The 19,009-nt window shown below is 31.7% G+C and overlaps 1 protein-coding gene across 6 annotated transcripts in view; it reads right to left on the bottom strand.

The window, feature by feature from the left end:
- Positions 1-1,022: 1,022 nt before the first annotated feature.
- Positions 1,023-19,009, bottom strand: part of LOC131954072 (methyltransferase-like protein 25B) — a 22,769-nt gene continuing 4,782 nt past the window's right edge. For 2 of the 6 annotated variants that reach the window (XM_059317614.1, XM_059317583.1), the window contains exons 2-11: positions 14,701-14,825; positions 11,272-11,572; positions 9,123-9,283; positions 6,313-6,349; positions 5,366-5,552; positions 2,749-2,896; positions 2,534-2,652; positions 1,737-1,869; positions 1,278-1,468; positions 1,023-1,140 (exon numbers count right to left, since the gene is read on the bottom strand). In XM_059317614.1, the coding sequence (XP_059173597.1) occupies positions 1,058-1,140; positions 1,278-1,468; positions 1,737-1,869; positions 2,534-2,652; positions 2,749-2,896; positions 5,366-5,552; positions 6,313-6,349; positions 9,123-9,283; positions 11,272-11,572; positions 14,701-14,738 (1,398 nt within the window). In that variant the 5' untranslated portion in view covers positions 14,739-14,825 and the 3' untranslated portion in view covers positions 1,023-1,057. Of the gene's footprint in view, positions 1,141-1,277; positions 1,469-1,736; positions 1,870-2,533; positions 2,653-2,748; positions 2,897-5,365; positions 5,553-6,312; positions 6,350-9,122; positions 9,284-11,271; positions 11,573-14,700; positions 14,826-15,389; positions 15,646-18,261; positions 18,372-19,009 lie in introns of those variants that run through there. The other 4 variants (XM_059317598.1, XM_059317606.1, XM_059317594.1 and 1 more) reach the window with 4 other exon arrangements.

Below are 19,009 nucleotides of genomic sequence, written 5' to 3'. Positions count from 1 at the left end.
TACCATTTCTAATCCAGAAATTGAGTTTTTAAAGGATCATAACCATTGTGTCCAATCTGCATTGACAGAAACATGCAAATTAGAAACTATGGTTTCTAATTCAAGGTATTAATATTTCATGGTATGTATAATGCTAGTGTGCCTGTCCCACACGCTGATGCAGTCTCAAAAGAAAGTCTGACATAATATGTTCTTATGTTCTTAGGCACATGACCTTGTTTTTTTAAATTATTATTTAAATCTATACAATGCCTGCGCTATATACATTTCTTGGATCATATTTATCACCAAGCGCACTCGAGGGCATGATGTTTGAAAGCCTTGAATGTACTTTAATCACTCTCTGTAATAGTGAGGTATAACACGCTTCAATTACTGCCCTGATGTCATGGACATAACGAGGTGCTCTCTGGAGCCCCAGGTTACACAGCAGTCGCAAAGTTCAGCCCTGGATCAAATATCGTGTGCCGTCTCAATATTGTAGGGTGCTTTTTAAAAAGAATGTAAGCCCCAGTGTGCTCAAAGGATAGCCCGAGGCAACTAATCGCACCCTACCGAGGTTGCAGTGGGATTGCCTGATACAATTTAGTGTATGACTATAATACCTCATCTTATCCATGGTTTAAAACAAATATATGCACAATAGCTCTCAAAGGATAGCTTATTTTTTTCTGTGAGACAGCATTTTAAAAAGCAGTAAGATGAGTAACCTATTAGTGTTATGTTAGCAATTTTTTAGGAATGTTTTTAATTTAAAGTAAAAGTGCTGACCACACTATCCTTTCATATGGAGAGACAAAAAACTGACAAACTCTACTTCATCTGCCCCATGAACCGTATTGAAAGGATACATGTGAAATTTAATTTAGCTTTTTTTAAAACAATAAAATAAAAATAGAGAACTGGGTAGAAATGCAAAGTATCAATTTAAACTTGCTATGTGTAAAGTATTTACTGCATATATTTAAAAAAAAAACAACATATTTTAGACAGTACATTTCAATAAAAATGTACACAGCTAAAAATGTGTACAGATAATTTATTTTAGTATAAAAGATTAATCATTCTTTATAGCTAACAATGCAAAATTCCTTGGAGAAACAGCACAGTCAAAAATGGGGACTAATACACTGTTTATACCTGTTGAAAATATATTACAAGCTAATTAAACAATGTAAACCCTTTTTTTTGCTTAATTTAACCTAAGATACTTCATCAACAAAACAATACTATAATAAAATCACAGCATTTATATGGAAAGCAAGTGTTTTACAAACCTTTTTCTTGTAAAAACATAACTCTATCCAATAAAATAAAAGACTCAACAATAGGAGCCAAACTTAAGCGCAGTATGTAAAATGCAACAACTCTTCTCCAACCTTCTGTTAATGACATGCAATGCTGCATTAACTCAGAAGGTACTCTGTCACTATTTATTCCAATTTTTTTTAAGTTTTCTAAGGCATACCTGAGAAAGAAAATATTGTTTCAAAATTTTAAGAGAAAAGCTCAATACTTTGAGGTTAATATCCATTTTAAAAAAGAATAAAACTTGTGTATGAATAGTTAATTTAGCAAGCCTAGCAAACTACAAAATTAAAATTGGGTGGGTAATCTCAATAAGGTAAAAATTAGTAGCAAATGTTTACAATGTACAGGTATTTAAGGTACAGGCACTTGCAACACATTGAATCAAATGATGAGATATTGTGATAAAAATGTTTGAAATTACTGACTGGGTAAAGCTTCCCTGGGCACCTTTTTTGCTGACAAATCTGGCTTCCCCATTTTTAAATTCAGGGCTTATAGTTTTCAAAAGAAACTGTAGTGCTGCCCGGTAGGAATGGATTTTCAGATGTGGTGAGTTTTCTAGTAAAATAATATTAAGTTAAATTAATGAAATGTTTTATGTTTGAGACAAGGCTATGTTGATAAAACATTTAGAAGGGAAGAAAATTTGTGATATATTCTTTTCTTTAGTTCACGTTAGTTATGAGTTAGTGGGTAAGTTTGTGGTCAAATCCTGTAACTCAATTTTGACCCACTTTTAATGCAGGTATTCCATTAAACTTTCCAGTAAATGGAATGGGAAAATATAAAATATTATTAAAAAAAAAATTAAACATAGAATTATTTTTATTTAAAAAATTCATAATTACTGCAAGTAAAAAAAAAAAAAAACAATTTTTATAATAATAAGCTTTTAAATGCTATGAAAAAAATTAAACAAACTGCTTCTCTTTGGTGGCTCATAAAATCTCAAATACATTTTAGCGATGAATTGATTTCACTAAAAGTCAGTCATAAAAATATGTCTTTATATATAGAAGCTGGAGGAAATTTTCAACTTTTAAAATTCATTATGAAGCTAAATGGATTTTATACTTTAGTCAAACAAAAATGAAATAATAGAGATGATAACAGGATGGTACAATTAACAGTAAACAACACAAGTTAAAAAATATCTAGGCTATTTAACTGCCAACATTTTATTGCATTTATTTATTTTATTGCATTTAAATTTCATCAATACCTTTCAATCTTCTGTGATATGCATCTGAAAAATGACAAGCAAGTTCTCGAGCAACATAACTCAGCTGATGGTAGGCAAGTTTTCTCACAAAATGGCTCATAGGAAAAACATCAGTTTTTCTGTATAAATTAAAGATTAGAAATTGTTTAGTTATAAGATGTTCATATTTATATAGCTTACAAGTGTGATAGTTGAGAAAACTTAAAAGCTCCTACAAATTGTTACTGTGAGATGATAACTTCATGTAGCAGCATGCAACAGAAGCCAGTCCTTTAGCTGATGAGCATTCAGTAAATACACGAAGGATGGTTGGGGTCAAGTCACCACAAGCATGTAGCCCAGCCAAAACAAAACTGTTGCCACCTAGAAACAATGTTTAAACACAATGAATTTATTTCAAATCACTGACATTTTCTTATTGTATTAGTTAAACAGCCTTTTAACTAGGCATAATAAGGGGTTTTTAATAATCACATTGATAAGAAAATATTTATATACACACACACACATATATATATATATACATGTATACATATATATAGACATATACATATTTATGTATATACATGTGTACATATGTATATACATCAGGGGTCTCCAAACTTTTCAGCACGAGGGCTGCATTAACTATAAAATAGCAGTTCGGGGGGGAGACAACACACTCAAAGTCCAAGTTTGTTCTCTAATTGTTCATCACGTATTTCATTTTTGAAAATGTTCACACAGGTATGTTGTTCCAAAAATTGAAAGGTACCTAGATGCAACATTTTTAACATTAGGAAAATCTTCCTTGGGCAAAAACTTGTAAAACCCCACCAGTCATTATTTGAAATAATTGTCCCTAAGGAGGTCATTTGCTTGTAACCCAATGACCTCCAGCTGCAGTTCATATTTGCAAATGGCTACATCTGCTTCAAATGGGTTTTGAAACTGTTTCACAAATTCTGCCTTTGAATCCAAGTCAGAAAACCGCTGCTAAAACTACAGATGGAGGTCTTTAATGATCTCGCATGAAAATGACTTGGGGAATTTTTTTTTCTCGCAGAAACTTCCCCAGGAATATTCACAACAACTTCCCAAAGTTTTACGGCGATGTGATGAGAGGTGTAGTAATGCATAAAAGACAAACACACAGACACACATTGCTTTTTATATATATAGATATATATATATACACATATATATATATTTATATATATAGATAGATATATACATATATTATATACATATATATATATGCATATATATATATATATATATATATATATATATATATATATATATATATATATATATATATATATATATATATATATATATATATCATCATCACTCATTTATGGCGCCTGGGGAGCAAAGGGCTGCAATCACACATCTCCAGCGGACTCGGTTTTGGGCTGCTCCTCTAATCTGTGCCCATGAGAGCCCAGCTGTTTTTGCCTCTTCCTCAACCGTTCTCTTCCACGTTCTCCTTGGCCGGCCCACCCTACTTTTCCCCTGGGGATTCCAATCCAATGCACGTTTTGCAATGTTTTCCCTTTCTTTTCTTAACGTGTGTCCGATCCATCCCCATTTAGGGGCCTTAATATCTTTCTCAATTGGCTGTTGCTTTAAAATTTGCCACAGGTCTTTGTCTGATATTTTGTCTGGCCATCTTATTTTGAGTATGTGTCGTAGGCATTTGTTTACGAACACCTGTAGCCTATCAGTATTTGTCTTTGTAACCCTCCAGGTCTCCGAGCCATAGAGTAGCACTGCTTTAACATTTGTGTTGAAAATCCCAATTTTGCTCCGGAGTGACAGGGCCGTGGACCTCCACATCGGCCGCAGCGAGTTGAAGGCACATCTAGCCTTGTTGATACGGCATTTTATGTCCTCGCCTGCTCCCCCGTCCTTATCAATAATATTGATCACGCTTCCAAGATATGTGAATGTGTTTGTTTCTCGTAAATCTTCTCCATTTAGCTGTATGGGCAGGTCCTGGCTGTTATTGATTCTGATGACCTCTCTTTTGTTTTTATTGATTTTTAGTCCAACTTTGGAGGCTTCTTCAGACAGCCGATTTAACTTGGCTTGCGTGTGTTGATGCTTATGAGATAGTAGGCAGATGTCATCGGCAAAATCAAGATCTTCGGCAAAATCAAGATCCTCCAACCTTTTGGTGAAACTCCACTGGATTCCTGTGTCGTTTTTTGTGGTTTTCAGCATGATCCAGTCGATTACCATCAAGAATATCATTGGCGATAGCATACATCCCTGTCTTACTCCCGTCGTCACTGTGAATGGTTTTGTTAGCTTTCCTTTGTGTATTACCTGGCTGGTGGAGTCTTCATATAGTTTCTGTGTGATAGATATAAATTTTTTGGGTATTTCATAGTGGCTCATTAACTTCCAGATAGCATCTCTATTCACACTGTCAAACACCTTTTTGAAGTCGACAAAGGTCATGTATAAGGGGGATTGCCACTCAAGGGACTGTTCGATAATAATGCGATATATATACATATATATATATATATATATATATATATATATATATATATATATATATATATATATATATATATATATATATATATATATATATTGACCTCTTCCTACCTGGACATTTAATGGCAAAATGTGTTCCCAGTAAAGACTTAGACCCCTCCTAACTCGACATTTGTTGTGTTGCAAAATGTGTTACTATTAGAGAGGAGGCTTTGAATAATTCCACCGCTACAGTATTATATAAATAGGTATAGAGTTTTCTGTTTACCATACACAAAGCCAATCACTAATAGCTTCCTGTATTAACTATTGAGTAGAATATGGAATTTTGATAATGCTTACCTCCCCAGCTTTGGTTGATAACTTCTAAAAACATTGATGCTTCTATTTCAGGGTTCACTTGACATGTGACATGATTTGGGAACTCTTTCAATTCTCTTTCAGTTGGTTCTTTATTTGTCATGCTATTTTTTTCTTCAAGCCGAAGATTATGAATTGGTTTGCTTATAGATAAACTTTCTTTAATTCTCTAAAAATATAAAAAGCAGTATAGACAGGCTTTCTCTCAAACCACACACTTTTCTAAAAGTAGGGGGGGGGGGGGGGGGGGGAGGGGGAGGCGGGGGGACTGGGGAACAGTTTAAGTATATATCAACACAATATGTATAATCCTTGTTTAAAACTAACTTCCAATACACCAGTAAAAAGACCCAATACTCGAATTCATGTACTGAGCATTTCGACATTACCCATAATTTATATAGTAATTTATTCTTTATGGAAATATATGTTATTAACTACTAAAATAAGAATGTAATATGTATGTGGAAAACTAAATAAATTGCTCTAAATGAATAAATCAAAGATCAGTGCTTGTTGGTGCTAGTAAGAAGGTAAAAAAAATGATGCATATTAATATTAAAAAAGGAAAATAAGTTATCCCCAGCTGCACAATTAGTCGATTGAACACACGTCAGAATACATTCACATTATACTCATAATCCCCTTTTTTGTTCCCTTACTGTTTGTTTACCCCAAAATGCAAATTTTTTTATAATACAGCCATTTCATTACCCAATCGAGGTGATATCTAAATATTAGCACTGCATTTTATATCTCTACTTTTTGTAAGCAAGATAAACAAAAATATTTTTTTAATAACACTCCCCACCTTCCCATAAAAAATGTCTACTTGCACCAAATATAGATCTATCCCTGTGGATTTCACAAATTACAGAAGCAATAAAATATACCACTGCTGCTTCATATAATATAAAGAGAAAACCAACCTTAATTTCAATCTTTGATACATCTGCTTTCAGTTCTCTGAAAAATCACATTTTTAAACGTGAAATGCCAAATTGAAAAATGCTTCAACAAAATTGTATATTTATATATATAGTAGCTGTTTGGCCAGGCTCTGAACTGGCTTTTGTGAAAAACCTATCTGTAAAGGATTGTGACTTGTATGTTTATTAAGCATCATATACCTGGCGCTGCATGAGTATTAGGAATATATGAAATTTCCAAATAACGTATATATGCAAATATAGAAAATATATATAACTCTAAACCTAACTCCAAACCTAACCACAACCACAACTACAAATATAATCATAAATATAATCATAAACAAATATAGATATAGACATAAACCTTCTCCCCTCATCACACTTCTATGTCTAAAAAAAAACCCCACATACTCACAGATATCAACACAAAAATAAACATACACCTTAACCCTCAACACTACCTCGAACATGAACATAAAGAAAAACTTAAACCAACCTTCATACAGCCTCAACCACAAAAAGATACATAAATCCTCTCCCCTCCCTGCACTTGCACGCCTAAAAAAACAACCAAATGAAAAAAACCCTAACCCTCACTACAACCTTAAAACATAAACACAAACACACAAACATTAGCATAAGCATATACATTAACCAACCCTCACCACTCCCTCAGCCACAACCACAAACTCTTACACCTACACCTGCACTTACACATATTACTATACGTATACCTATATCTAAACCTTAACCTATTTCTAATAGGTCTACAACCAATATCCCAAAAGACACTTGCCCGAATGTCATTTTTCCAGCAGACTATTTTTTCCAAATAGACATTTGCAGAAAAGCAAAAAACACCAGAATCGACACTTGACCGACTGCGATAAATACCCGAATGTTACAAATACCCAATGGGACACTTCCCCGAATGCGATAAATACCCTAATGAACAAATAAACCAACCCTTAAAATTTAAAACAATTTGAAATTTTATTGTGATGTATCGTAACACTAACCCAATTGATCTTATAAAATATTTTTACATTCTATTGCCAGTGACCTGAAGGGGTGATAAAATAACTGGCAGCTGTGTTGAGCTTTTAAAAACAAAAGTAAGACATGATTTATATTTATAGCAGCATTTTTATTTAATTATATCCTCAACACCATTTTTATTATTTAGAGTGATAAATAAAGACTAAAATGGTGAATGCAGTCTATAAATAAGAGACTAAATTGCCTCGGTGATGCACACCATATTAAACTTAAGAAGAACTAAAATGACCAAGATGGGGTCTTAAACAGTGATAAAATAAATTATAATTTAGTAAACAATGCAGCTCTGAAGTACTTTTAAATAAAAATTATATATGCCCTCCTTATTAGCAGCAGTTATTGACCCTTACCGCAGTATAATTTTTATTTCTACTTTTTACTGGTTTTTGTTAATCTCTTATTGAGTTTAAAAGGTGAGTTTTCAAAAATTTACTTAAAATAGTAAAACATTGAGACTAACTCTGTTTTTAGTGGGATTATCTTCATTATTTATTAAACTTTCAAACTAGCACATTTATTTTAGGTTTATCCGTTTAGCAAGACTATGCAAAATGTCTCACAAACTAGGTACCATATTTGATACAGCATTTTCATGTTCCTTCTTTTTATAGGAATAATGTCACCAATTTTAATACACATTTTTTCTCATAGAATTTTAATAATTAAACTAGTATATGAGTAGATTGAAAGATAATAAATTAACCTTTTTAAAATAGTAAAATGTGTATGTATTGAGCTAATATGATGTGGCCTGTACTACGTGCTACTAATGATTGAATTAGGCATACGTGTGGTCTAGTATGTAGTATGCCTGCTAACTAAACTGATAGTTCGGTTCCTCACATTCAAAACAAGGTGGCAAGATGTCGTATTTAAAACTGCAGGCAAAAGTCGAGCAGAAACCCATGTGTCTTGCGTCTGTCTTTGTAGCTGCGTGAAATGCTCTATTCTTGATAACATTGCTCTTTGTTTCTTGACAGCTATGTTCAGTTATCTAATGACACCCAAAGATTATCTCTTAACTGACATGCTTCCAATATGTCAAAAACACTCATGTATGTTACACTGTACTGATCTGTCTTTATGATACCGTTTACTTAGGAATTAGGAATGTTTATTTTTTTTTACTCAGCTAGTTTCTTTTATTTTTACTATTACTATGATGTTTGAGTTAAATTATTTAAGCTAGCCAGTGGTCTATCTTTATTTAAATAATTTTTAATAAACCACTTTTAAATTAAATAATTTATTAATTTCTTGGTAGAGACACTCTATGCATTTGTAAATGCATTAAAAAATACTTATTTGAAAATGTTATAATTGTGCGCCTACGCAGAGTTATTTCCTATTCGCATTTTTTCTATACTCTCGAACGTGACCAATTATTGTTTTCATTCTCCATAGGCTTAGTTGTCCCGCAACTTTTACACTAAAACCGTTATATCTAGAGAACTGTTTATCATATAAACATAAATTTGGCATCATTTTGCAACTTTTAGTCCCCTTAATACAACCCTGTCATTATTTAGTAATTTTAATTATTAAAAAGTTGTGTGCATCTAATATATATATATATATATATATATATATATATATATATATGTATGTATGTATGTAGAGAGGGAGAAAAAGAGAGAAACAGAGATAGTCTTACTCTTAGTTCTATTAAAAATCAGCACAAAAACACAATAAACAGCACCTGAAAATAGATTTATTAAATTATATTGATTACAAAAAGAATAACCCACCGGTCATATGCTTTAGCTTTAGGTGCATGATCATCAACAGCTTCAATTGTTGTAACTTTAAGGCTGTACTGGAAGGTCAAGAGTCGGGATAAATGACCTAGGCCTGCTCCAACATCTACAACATTTCTACTTACACAGGCATGGCTAAGAAGATTTATTACCTAAAAGAAAGTAAACTTTAATGTTTAAAGAGAATTTTTTTAAAAGTAGACTGTCGAACAAAATTTTCAATTGATTATTTAAATTATTTCCTAATTTAGTAATTTAACCTGTTGCATCGCAAAGTATATCATGAGACAACAAATCACACAAATTTGGGAGAGATAAAATCATGCTTTAAAGTCGTTTATATCTCATTTATACCTTTTTTAAATACGAGTCACTATTTAGTTGTTTTATTTTCTACTTTTCAGTAATTCATAATTTGTGAATTCGACAGTACCAATGCTGTCACTGAAAATATTTGCTTTAAAACAGTAAAACCCTCCCCCCCCCCCCTCCTTGTGAAAGCAGCCTCCTCTGAGTTACCTCCCCTAAGTTTAAAATAGTTTCAAACTAAATTATCTGCCTATAATAGGTGTCACTAAACCCGGCTCCACGATTGTAAACATTTAGCGTGAACCACAGCTCACCAGACCATGTGGGGGTGGGGGTGGTTGCGATATGCCTACAGCTTGGTGTTTTCTAACGACTCCAAGAAGAGAATTATATATATAGATAAATAACTTTTTTGTCAACTAGGCATACCGCCTACCTTTGCTCAGATTATATTACAAAAACTTTTCAAGTTCATTTTTACAATTTTATTATGATACATGTTTTAATATATAATGAAATGCTTACTCAAAAGAATGGCAAATTTCTTCAATTTCGGCTTTTCAAAAAAACTACTATAAAATTGATTTGAAATTAATTACTCTGAAAAGTTACTTCTCTTGTACCGAATTACATAGTCTTTGTTTAATTTTTTTCACAAAAAATTGCTATGTTTATCTAGGAAAAAATGGCATCTGTCAGATCTAATGGACATAGGGGGATTTTATGACTGCAAAATTTTTTTTTTAAAGTTACTCTTTGTTTTTCATATAAATTACAAAGATTGTATAGGGACATACAACTGGTTTTGACCACTTTACAGACTTTTCCCAGATATGAACTTAACAGATCAGTACAAGGGTAGGAGGTTCAACTTCATTCACCACTGCCAGGTCACTTTAGGTCCATTATCTTACCCAGCATATACCTGGGTGTGACGGTAATGTCACTCTACACAATTTCGGCCTGTTCTGTTCTGATGGTGAGGAGGGAGTATAACCTACTCAGAGTGAACATAGCGCCGGTTTTTTTAGGTGGCTGTTCTGAACTTACTTATATAATTATACATATATACTGATTCAGTAATAGATTTAAGTAAGTTACAGTGGTATTATAAAAATAAATTTTTTTTACAGAGGGGTCCATGGGGGGGGGGGGGGGTTATAACCCCCTCTGCCTACGCCACTGGTGCCATAAACCTGATATTAGCAATTTTAAAAAAACAATAACTGTTTTTTACAAAAGAAAATATCTAGTTGCAGTTAATAAGGAATGGACACAAAAGCTGTTAACATGTTTAGAGCTGTTTATTTTGTATTTAGATATAGTCAGCTCTTAAGTGGGTGTAATAACTTTTTAAAATAACATTGAAATTAAATATTTAAGTACATAGAGTTTGTTTCCTTAAACCTAGATGTAGTTGTATTTTTTAAGCTTTTTTATTATCAGGTGAATGGTCATCCAAATCCAAAACATTAATTTTCAATAATTTTCTTTTTTTCTCTTAATCAAATTAAGCTAGTTCTCAGCTTATGTTAATTTATGTATGATTTTGCAGATATCGCCTTTCTTTGGGGTGTCCATAAATTTCAAAGCGAACTTGATATCTACCATTTTGATTTCTTGAAAGAATGTGATTGACAAATGGCTTAAGGATCATTTATTAAAATCAGTTTAAGTTACCTAATATATTACCTATTCTCTAATAGTGATAACATTCATAATGTTGAATTAGATAGAAATAAAATGTAACACTGAATTGTAAAAAAAAAACAGTATAGATCTAGTACAGAAATAACAAAGATCACCAAAATGAAAATAAAAAACTTCTCACTTGCCCAAGCTTGCTGATTTCATGTTGCTTTTTAAGCTTGACATGTTTCCTAAAAATATGTTGCATATTCATACACTGCCCGTTCTTGTTATTTGAAGAAACATTTTTATTGCCATTTACAGGCAATATGGCAGAGTCAGGTGCACACCTAATTCTCTGCTGATTTAATATATAGGAGTTTCCAAACAGTGCTGATGTAATGCTACACTGTATTTCTACAGAATCCACATCAACACCAGTCCTAGTCAAAGACAGTATGTATTTACAGACTTGAAGTGCCAGAAGAGACAATGGAATTATTCTGCAATTTACAATTAGGTAATATTATAGGTTAAATTGACACTGCTTAATTTTTTTTTAATTTGTGGTATAAATTGTTAATACAAAATTAAAATATTCCTGACATATTTAATTAAAGGAATTATGGCATTTTTTGGATGAGCTTTGTTCAAGCTCCACTCTGAACAAAAACTTGCTTTAGCATAATTGCAAATAATAAAATGTATTAAAACAGCTTTTACTTTAAAAAATTGTTTATATTCCCATTTCTAATACATTTAAAAGGTTGTTATTATAAAGGTTTTTATAACCATTATTATAAGTAACCATGTCAAATTTAAAATATTAACTTTAACATACCCTTTAAAATAAGAATTCACAAAGAATTTTTTTTAAATCTGATATCAACTAAGAGCAACTACTTACACTCTATCTTGAGCTTAAACATATAAAAACACAAAAAAAAAAGCACACAACATTGTAAAATATAAAAGATTTTCCCAAAAGATAATTGGAACTTTAAACTAAAACATATATCTGTATATCTACAGGCGGATTAAAAAATCCTGGTGGGCAGCCAGGATAGTGCTGTGTAATGGGCCTAGCTGAGCATAGATTTTTCTTCAAAATGAACTAACCCTTCTGATTTGTCATTTTGTTATTGTATATTGCCATTAGTTAAGTGCCCCATGGCTTTTTAGTTGTTAGTCATTAGGCTTGGATTTTTTAAAAATGCATTATGAAAATTTAAATTGGGAAAGAGCCATTTTTATTTATTTCCCTGCTGCTTAATCAGTACATCCGTGCGTACATCAACTCTTACACCATATTTAAAATTATTAAGTGTATACTTTAAATAACACCAAAAAAAGATTTTAAGAGATCATAGAAATTAAAACAAAAACCTACTTTCTTTCACCATGGTAATGATGGCTGCCTAAAATGCCAATACAGTGATTGCATTTTTAACAATGTTTGAAGGTCATTTCAGAAATATATGCTAATAATTGTTATTTTTTGCATTTAATTCAACAATACCAATCTAATTTTATATATATATATATATATATATATATATATATATATATATATATATATATATATATATATATATATATATATATATATATATATATATATATATATATATATATATATATTACGCATTTACACACACACAAAGGTAGCAAATTGCCATTGTAAAAATTTGCTGTACACTCTCATTCAAATGGGAAAATTAGAGCCATCTCAACAATTGCTTTTTATTTTTTTTTTCAAAGTCATATTGGTTTATAACATAAACCACTTTGTTACTTGTTTATATCCTTCATGAACAGCTTGTATCATTTGAATAAATATTTGTCTACCAGAGCACCTGATTTTTTTCATGTGCTAAGTTCATGTGCTAAGTTCATCTCAAATGTGAGATAGATAAATAACTATACAATTGACAAGACTATTATTAAGAGTAGAAGCAGATCTAGATTTTAGAGTAGGGCTTATGACACTTGTTTTTTTTTTACACGTTAATTATGTCCCATTTTAAATCTAAATAATTATCACTTATTATTTGTCTGTTTTTATAGTCAGTATAAGTGTGATCCTTTAAAGATGAGTAGATTTGTTACATTTTGCAGTCTGATTAGTGCTAGACTTTAGGATGTGCTTACTATGTTTCGATGCATGCGCTCTCATCTGATAATTCAGAATATGTCTAATGCATTTGCTCAACGAAAAACAAAAACTTAGTCCAGAACACAAAAAGGGGCATGGCTTTTTTGCTCTGAGACTCAGATGTTCCATATACCCATAACATGTTTATCATACATTCAAGTAGATCAAGTCTAGTATATATATATTGTAAGTGTTAATGCAGTGTGAGATTTATAAAATACAAACAGCTCATCTACACCTAGTTTTTTTAATCAATTCATAATTTTAAAAATATTTTGTAATTGTCTATAGTAACCTTTGAGTTCATTTTTATGACTAATTTTTATTTAATTAGATTAAAAGCGACTACATTTTAAAAGTAACTGGTCCATTGTAAGGTCTGTCAAAAACATTATAATACGACATAGAAATGTTTGTCACGTTATTACAATGGACATTGAAAGGTCTGTCACATTTAATCAATGGACAATGTGTAAGGTCTGTCACAAACAAGACATGCAAGGTCTGGTCTGTCACAAATCGTATAAATTGGACCTCAGAAAACAGGCAAACATTCAACAGTGTAAATTTTATCAGAAGCAAACAGTTAACAACTGAGGGTGTAAAGTTTATCACAAGCGACCAGTTAACAACTGAGGGTGTAAAGTTTATCACAAGCAAACAGTTAACAACTGAGGGTGTAAAGTTTATCAAGAGCAAATAGAAAAAAACTGAGGGTGTAAAGTTTATCACGAGCAAACAGAAAACAACTGAGGGTGTAAAGTTTATCACGAGCAAACAGAAAAAAACTGAGGGTGTAAAGTTTATCACAAGCAAACAGTTAACAACTGGGGTGTAAAGTTTATCACGAGCATACAGAAAAAAACTGAGGGTGTAAAGTTTATCACGAGCAAACAGAAAACAACTGAGGGTGATTTTATCCTTATGTTCCAGTTCACTGCCCACTCAGCCTTATTTGGGTACCTGACTTAAGTCAACTCAAGTCATGACTTAAGTCAACTCAAGTCATGACGGCTGGACTGGCTACACCATCCCTACAGATGTCACAGATACATCTTTGTTATATCCCACTAGCCATATTATCTGACTAGCCGTATTATCCTACAAGTTATCCCAGTAGCCATATTATTTTACAAGCCATATTATCCTACTAGCCATATTATCTCATTAGCCATATTATCCCACTAGCCACATCAACCCACTAGCCATATAGACAACCATGACAAAAGTGTTCTTAGCTTTGTTTAAAAAAAATAATTGAAGAAATAATTTTCAAACAGAAAGTGTTTCAACCAAAGATATATATATAACTACCTATTTTTAAGTTATAAAATTACACGCAAGTTTCGTTTAACTAAAAGGGTAAAAATGTTCATGTTATTTTTAAATCAAGTAAACAGAAAAATAGAGAGATAATTATATAAATTAAATGGATTTAACAAAATAATCAATGCAGTTCTTCCCCTTAAACAAAACCTTTTAGTTGATGAACGTTCTTCTTTATTGGATATCATCCATGCCAGGTCAGGAGGCTCAACAGCTTCAAAATAATCTTGTAAAGACTTAGGGAGCTTGTTCCAGTGATTTGAAGTATAAAAATCCTATTAATTATAAGAAGTTTAAAATTAATAGTTTATATAGCATTAGATAATATAAGAAAACATCAGAAAACCAAAATTTTAAATTTGTTCTGCTGTAAACTAATGAAGAATGTAACTATAAAAGGGTTTTTAATTAAATGCTGCCATAAACTGTCACGTTTTATTTCCTTTTTTGATGATGTTTACCCACATAATGTCAATTATCTTCACAAAAGAAGAGATGACTTCCTCAAAAACGTCCATTCTAACTTATCCACGCCTGCCCAATTACTCCAAATAACAGCACATAGTAATGTCACAAATGTTAGGCTATATCCCCCACTCCCCATTTGTGATATAGTTTATAAATGACCCTTCCAGACTGGTTATAATTTTATAAACAGCATAGAATTTTTTTAGGAAACGACTGCATACATGTCAAAGAGCCAAGCCATAAAAATGGTGCATTCCTAGTGGTGTGTTTTTAAGTCATTTATGACTAAATTTCTATGCAATTGATGTTTTTAGTATTTTCGGTAAATAAACAAAATTTTTAAAAAGCTAAAAAACAATTACATTGCTTACATTTCTGTATCTATAAAATCAAAGGGGGTCATGTTTGGTTTGTTTATTAGATGGGGTACTTGCACATAAGTTGCAGGGAAATTGTTGTTGCCAAAGTTTGCTGTTCACTCTCTTTTTACCGGGAAAATAAGAGTCATCCGAATAATCAAGTTTAAAGTGACAGCAGCCTTTTAAAGTGCTTGAATTAGATTGACCAATTACAGATGTGATAAAAAGTTGATATTTGGTAAGGAGATAACTCTGGTGCTGTAGAAACCTGGAAAAATACCAGATTCTCAGAAATGTCATAATTGAACGCTTTTACTCCTCAATTTTAATTATTAAAGGACATAGCAGCATCAGGAATTTACATTTTTAATTTCACCTGCTCTTTGACTACACACAAAAATAAGTGAAGAAATCATTTGGATAAAAGAAAAATTTCTCTAAAATGTATTCTAAACAGTTTTCAAATAGGAGTGAAAATTAATAAAACTTAATGAGTTTTACCACTCAATTATTCCTACTTGAAGGGATATAGTTTTTTTCAAAGTAGATGGAAAATTAAACCATCTGTAATAACTGATATTTTAAGGTGGCAACTTGCAAAACCTGCTAAGTCCACTTTTTGAAAAAATAAGTTGCTCTTATGGCCTTCATTAAAATGTAACACTTCAAGAAGTATACTGATTTTTTGTAAGAAAGTATAAAAAATTAAAAGCAGTCACCCTTCATGTACATGTTGTGACATCAGGTAAAACTGAATCCCCCACCATTATGATTAAACTAACTTCTTATTGTACATTAAGGCGGCCCCCTCCAGGTATTCATACCCAACTCTCTCCACTTCTGACTCTTAATCTTTATTTTCAGAAACGGTGCTCATACTTTGGAAAAATCCTATATAATATGTACATAGGTTATCTTTTGAGTGAAAGAAATAGCTTTCAATGTAAATCTACAACAGTCCTAATATGTCAAATAATGAGCATAGTAATGCACCAGCAGAAGAATTCGGGACAAGGATAATATACACCATCAATATTACTTGTCTGAGGCATATCGAATATATGAAGTTCAAATGGAGTCCTGTTTATCTGTATGTGGCGGACACATATGTTTGTGAATGACATGCTTATAGTAAAAAACTCGACTTGATTGTATATTTTTAAAGTGCTAATTTTTGTACTAAAATCTAAATTAATGTCCAGAAAACTCAAAATACCAGGCAGTGTAGGGTATATGATGCATAATGAGAACATAAGTCACGTCAATTTACAAATAGCTTTTAGCTCAAATGCCTGTGCAGGGCCTGGCCGGTACGGCTAGTATCATAAATTGAAAACAAAAATGGCTAAACTAGGACATGTGTGTGATGGGGGGTTTCATATATATTATATAATTATATATTCTCTATATCTTTTCTATATTCTGATCTGCTACTATTCATACGACAACTATTATACTTGTGAGTAGGACGGGAATCACTCTTATGTTCCGCAGACACTAATTAACAAAAGTCAACCACTTCGTTTATGAAAAGAACACTAACTTTATTAATACACACTTATTTGTACAATATCAAAGAATACATCCGTCTCCTACAATTACTAACCCCCAACTCACGTTACTGCCGCGGTCTACGTCCTTGGTACATTGTCGCGTCATGCTCACGTCACATTCGCGCCACAAATATTGTATTCAACATGCGCACAATACTCTCGCACCAAATCGTCTACAGTCAAGTTCGCACCGTCCTTTGTAACCTCTACTAGTCGTCTAATTCTTTATATCTACGCTATGACAATGTGGTTTAAAAAAAATTAATAAACAACATTGCTTAAAAATATATATGAATTAAATCAACAGAGATGTAACTGTATACTGCCCACCTAAGAAAAAAGGCAGCAATTTTTTACAATGAGGGACATAGACCACGACAATTTTCAAAGCAGTTAGATGTATTTCAAGTTTATCTTTAAACATTTCAAAGAATTGAAATTTAGAAATTGAGTTTAGAAACAATTAGACATAGACCTAGGTCCTGAGAGATTGTGCAACCAACTCATAGTAGGCTTAATATTTTGACTTCATAGCAGCCATACAAATAATACAAAATAAAAACTTAAACTTTAAATAATTCAGAAATATAATAATTTAGAATCAATGTTATAAAAGTTGCAAATCCAGAGCTTGAAAATAACTGTTTGAGTTTAAGGGGATATGCGCATAAACAAATCTCCAAAATCCTTATTTGTTTGTCATAATGGGTTTCCTGAACTTTTAGATACTTTGTCCATTTTTGTATTAAGAAAATAATAACTTTAATGAGAATTTTTTTTTTTTTAAATGTTGAACATATTATTTTTTAATTAACGGGGTCATAAATATAATTTTTTTATGACCCCGTTAATTAAAAAATAATAATTTTTTCCCAATCTTACAACCTCTCTACGAAAAGTTTAATATCTATCATCATATTGTATTTGGCATGTATTTGATAATCATATTTTCCATGATCTCAGAAACACCCAACGCTTACAATCAGCTTTACAACTTACACAGACATTGTATTTTCATGACCTACGTTTCATGCAAAAATTAAACTTTTGTCACAAGGAAATTGAAAAATGTTAATGGAAAATTATATGCAAATTTTGAAACTTTTGCATACTAAAAAGGGTGAGATTTTTCTGACCTTGTAAAATTCTGACCAGTGGTTCTATCAAAAAGGTGTCACAACAAAAGTTTTAATATATACTGAAATATGAGCTGTGTAAATTTAACTGCTATAAGTGCATAAATAAAAAAAAACCTTAGTGTTTTTAAAAGTACTAAAAAATTCAAATGAAGAAGGTTTTCAAAGTTTTTTTTTTGGCTGTTTAATACTTACTTTCATGTGCCAAACATGGTAAATGTATTCAAAAGGCTATGGATCTTAAGTTGTAAAAAATAGAAATAAACTGAGAATATCTCCTTAAGGCTACATTTCCATTTATTTCTATTTATTTTCATCAAGCTTAAGTTATAACCGGATGTTTCACTTACTTTAATAAGACAAACATTGATTGGCAGCTGTACAGGAAGTCCGTGAATAAATATCATAATGCTATTTTAAACCCTATACATTTTATATAATAAAATTTATGCTAGCCTATCAAATTACAGGATGTTATCCATTACCACGTGAAAACCAAATTGCAGATGATTTTAGATACTGATGTCTGATAATAGACTCTTCCATAAAATAGGTGTGATGGATTGTTAGAAGTATAGTAATCTTGAATAGTTTTATGGATAGAAATTAGGGATAGGCTTATGGTAGGACTAGGGTTGAGGTTAAGGTTAGCATTGACATTAGCAAGCCATGTGTGTATTTTAGTTAACTACCAGTAACATTACACCCCTTGTGTTTAATTAGGGCCTACTGAAAATACTAAACCATCAAATAGACCCACAGTCAAACAGTCAGGATTTCTTCTTCTTCTTTCTTAATTTTATTGTTGGTAGGGATCCCCTCCAACACAATTAATTAAACTTGTCAACTGGTTATGTGCCATTAAGGCCATTGACTCAAATTTCATCCTGCTTTTCTTTTTGGATTTGCTTCCATGGCCTTTGTCCAACCAAGAACAAACTAC

Source organism: Physella acuta, unplaced genomic scaffold (genome assembly GCF_028476545.2).
Source record: "Physella acuta isolate Inbredline_101_S28 unplaced genomic scaffold, ASM2847654v3 ptg000078l, whole genome shotgun sequence".
NCBI lineage: Eukaryota > Metazoa > Mollusca > Gastropoda > Physidae > Physella > Physella acuta.
The sequence above is the reverse complement of the archived record's forward strand: the minus strand, read 5'-3'. Positions and strand labels throughout refer to the sequence as shown.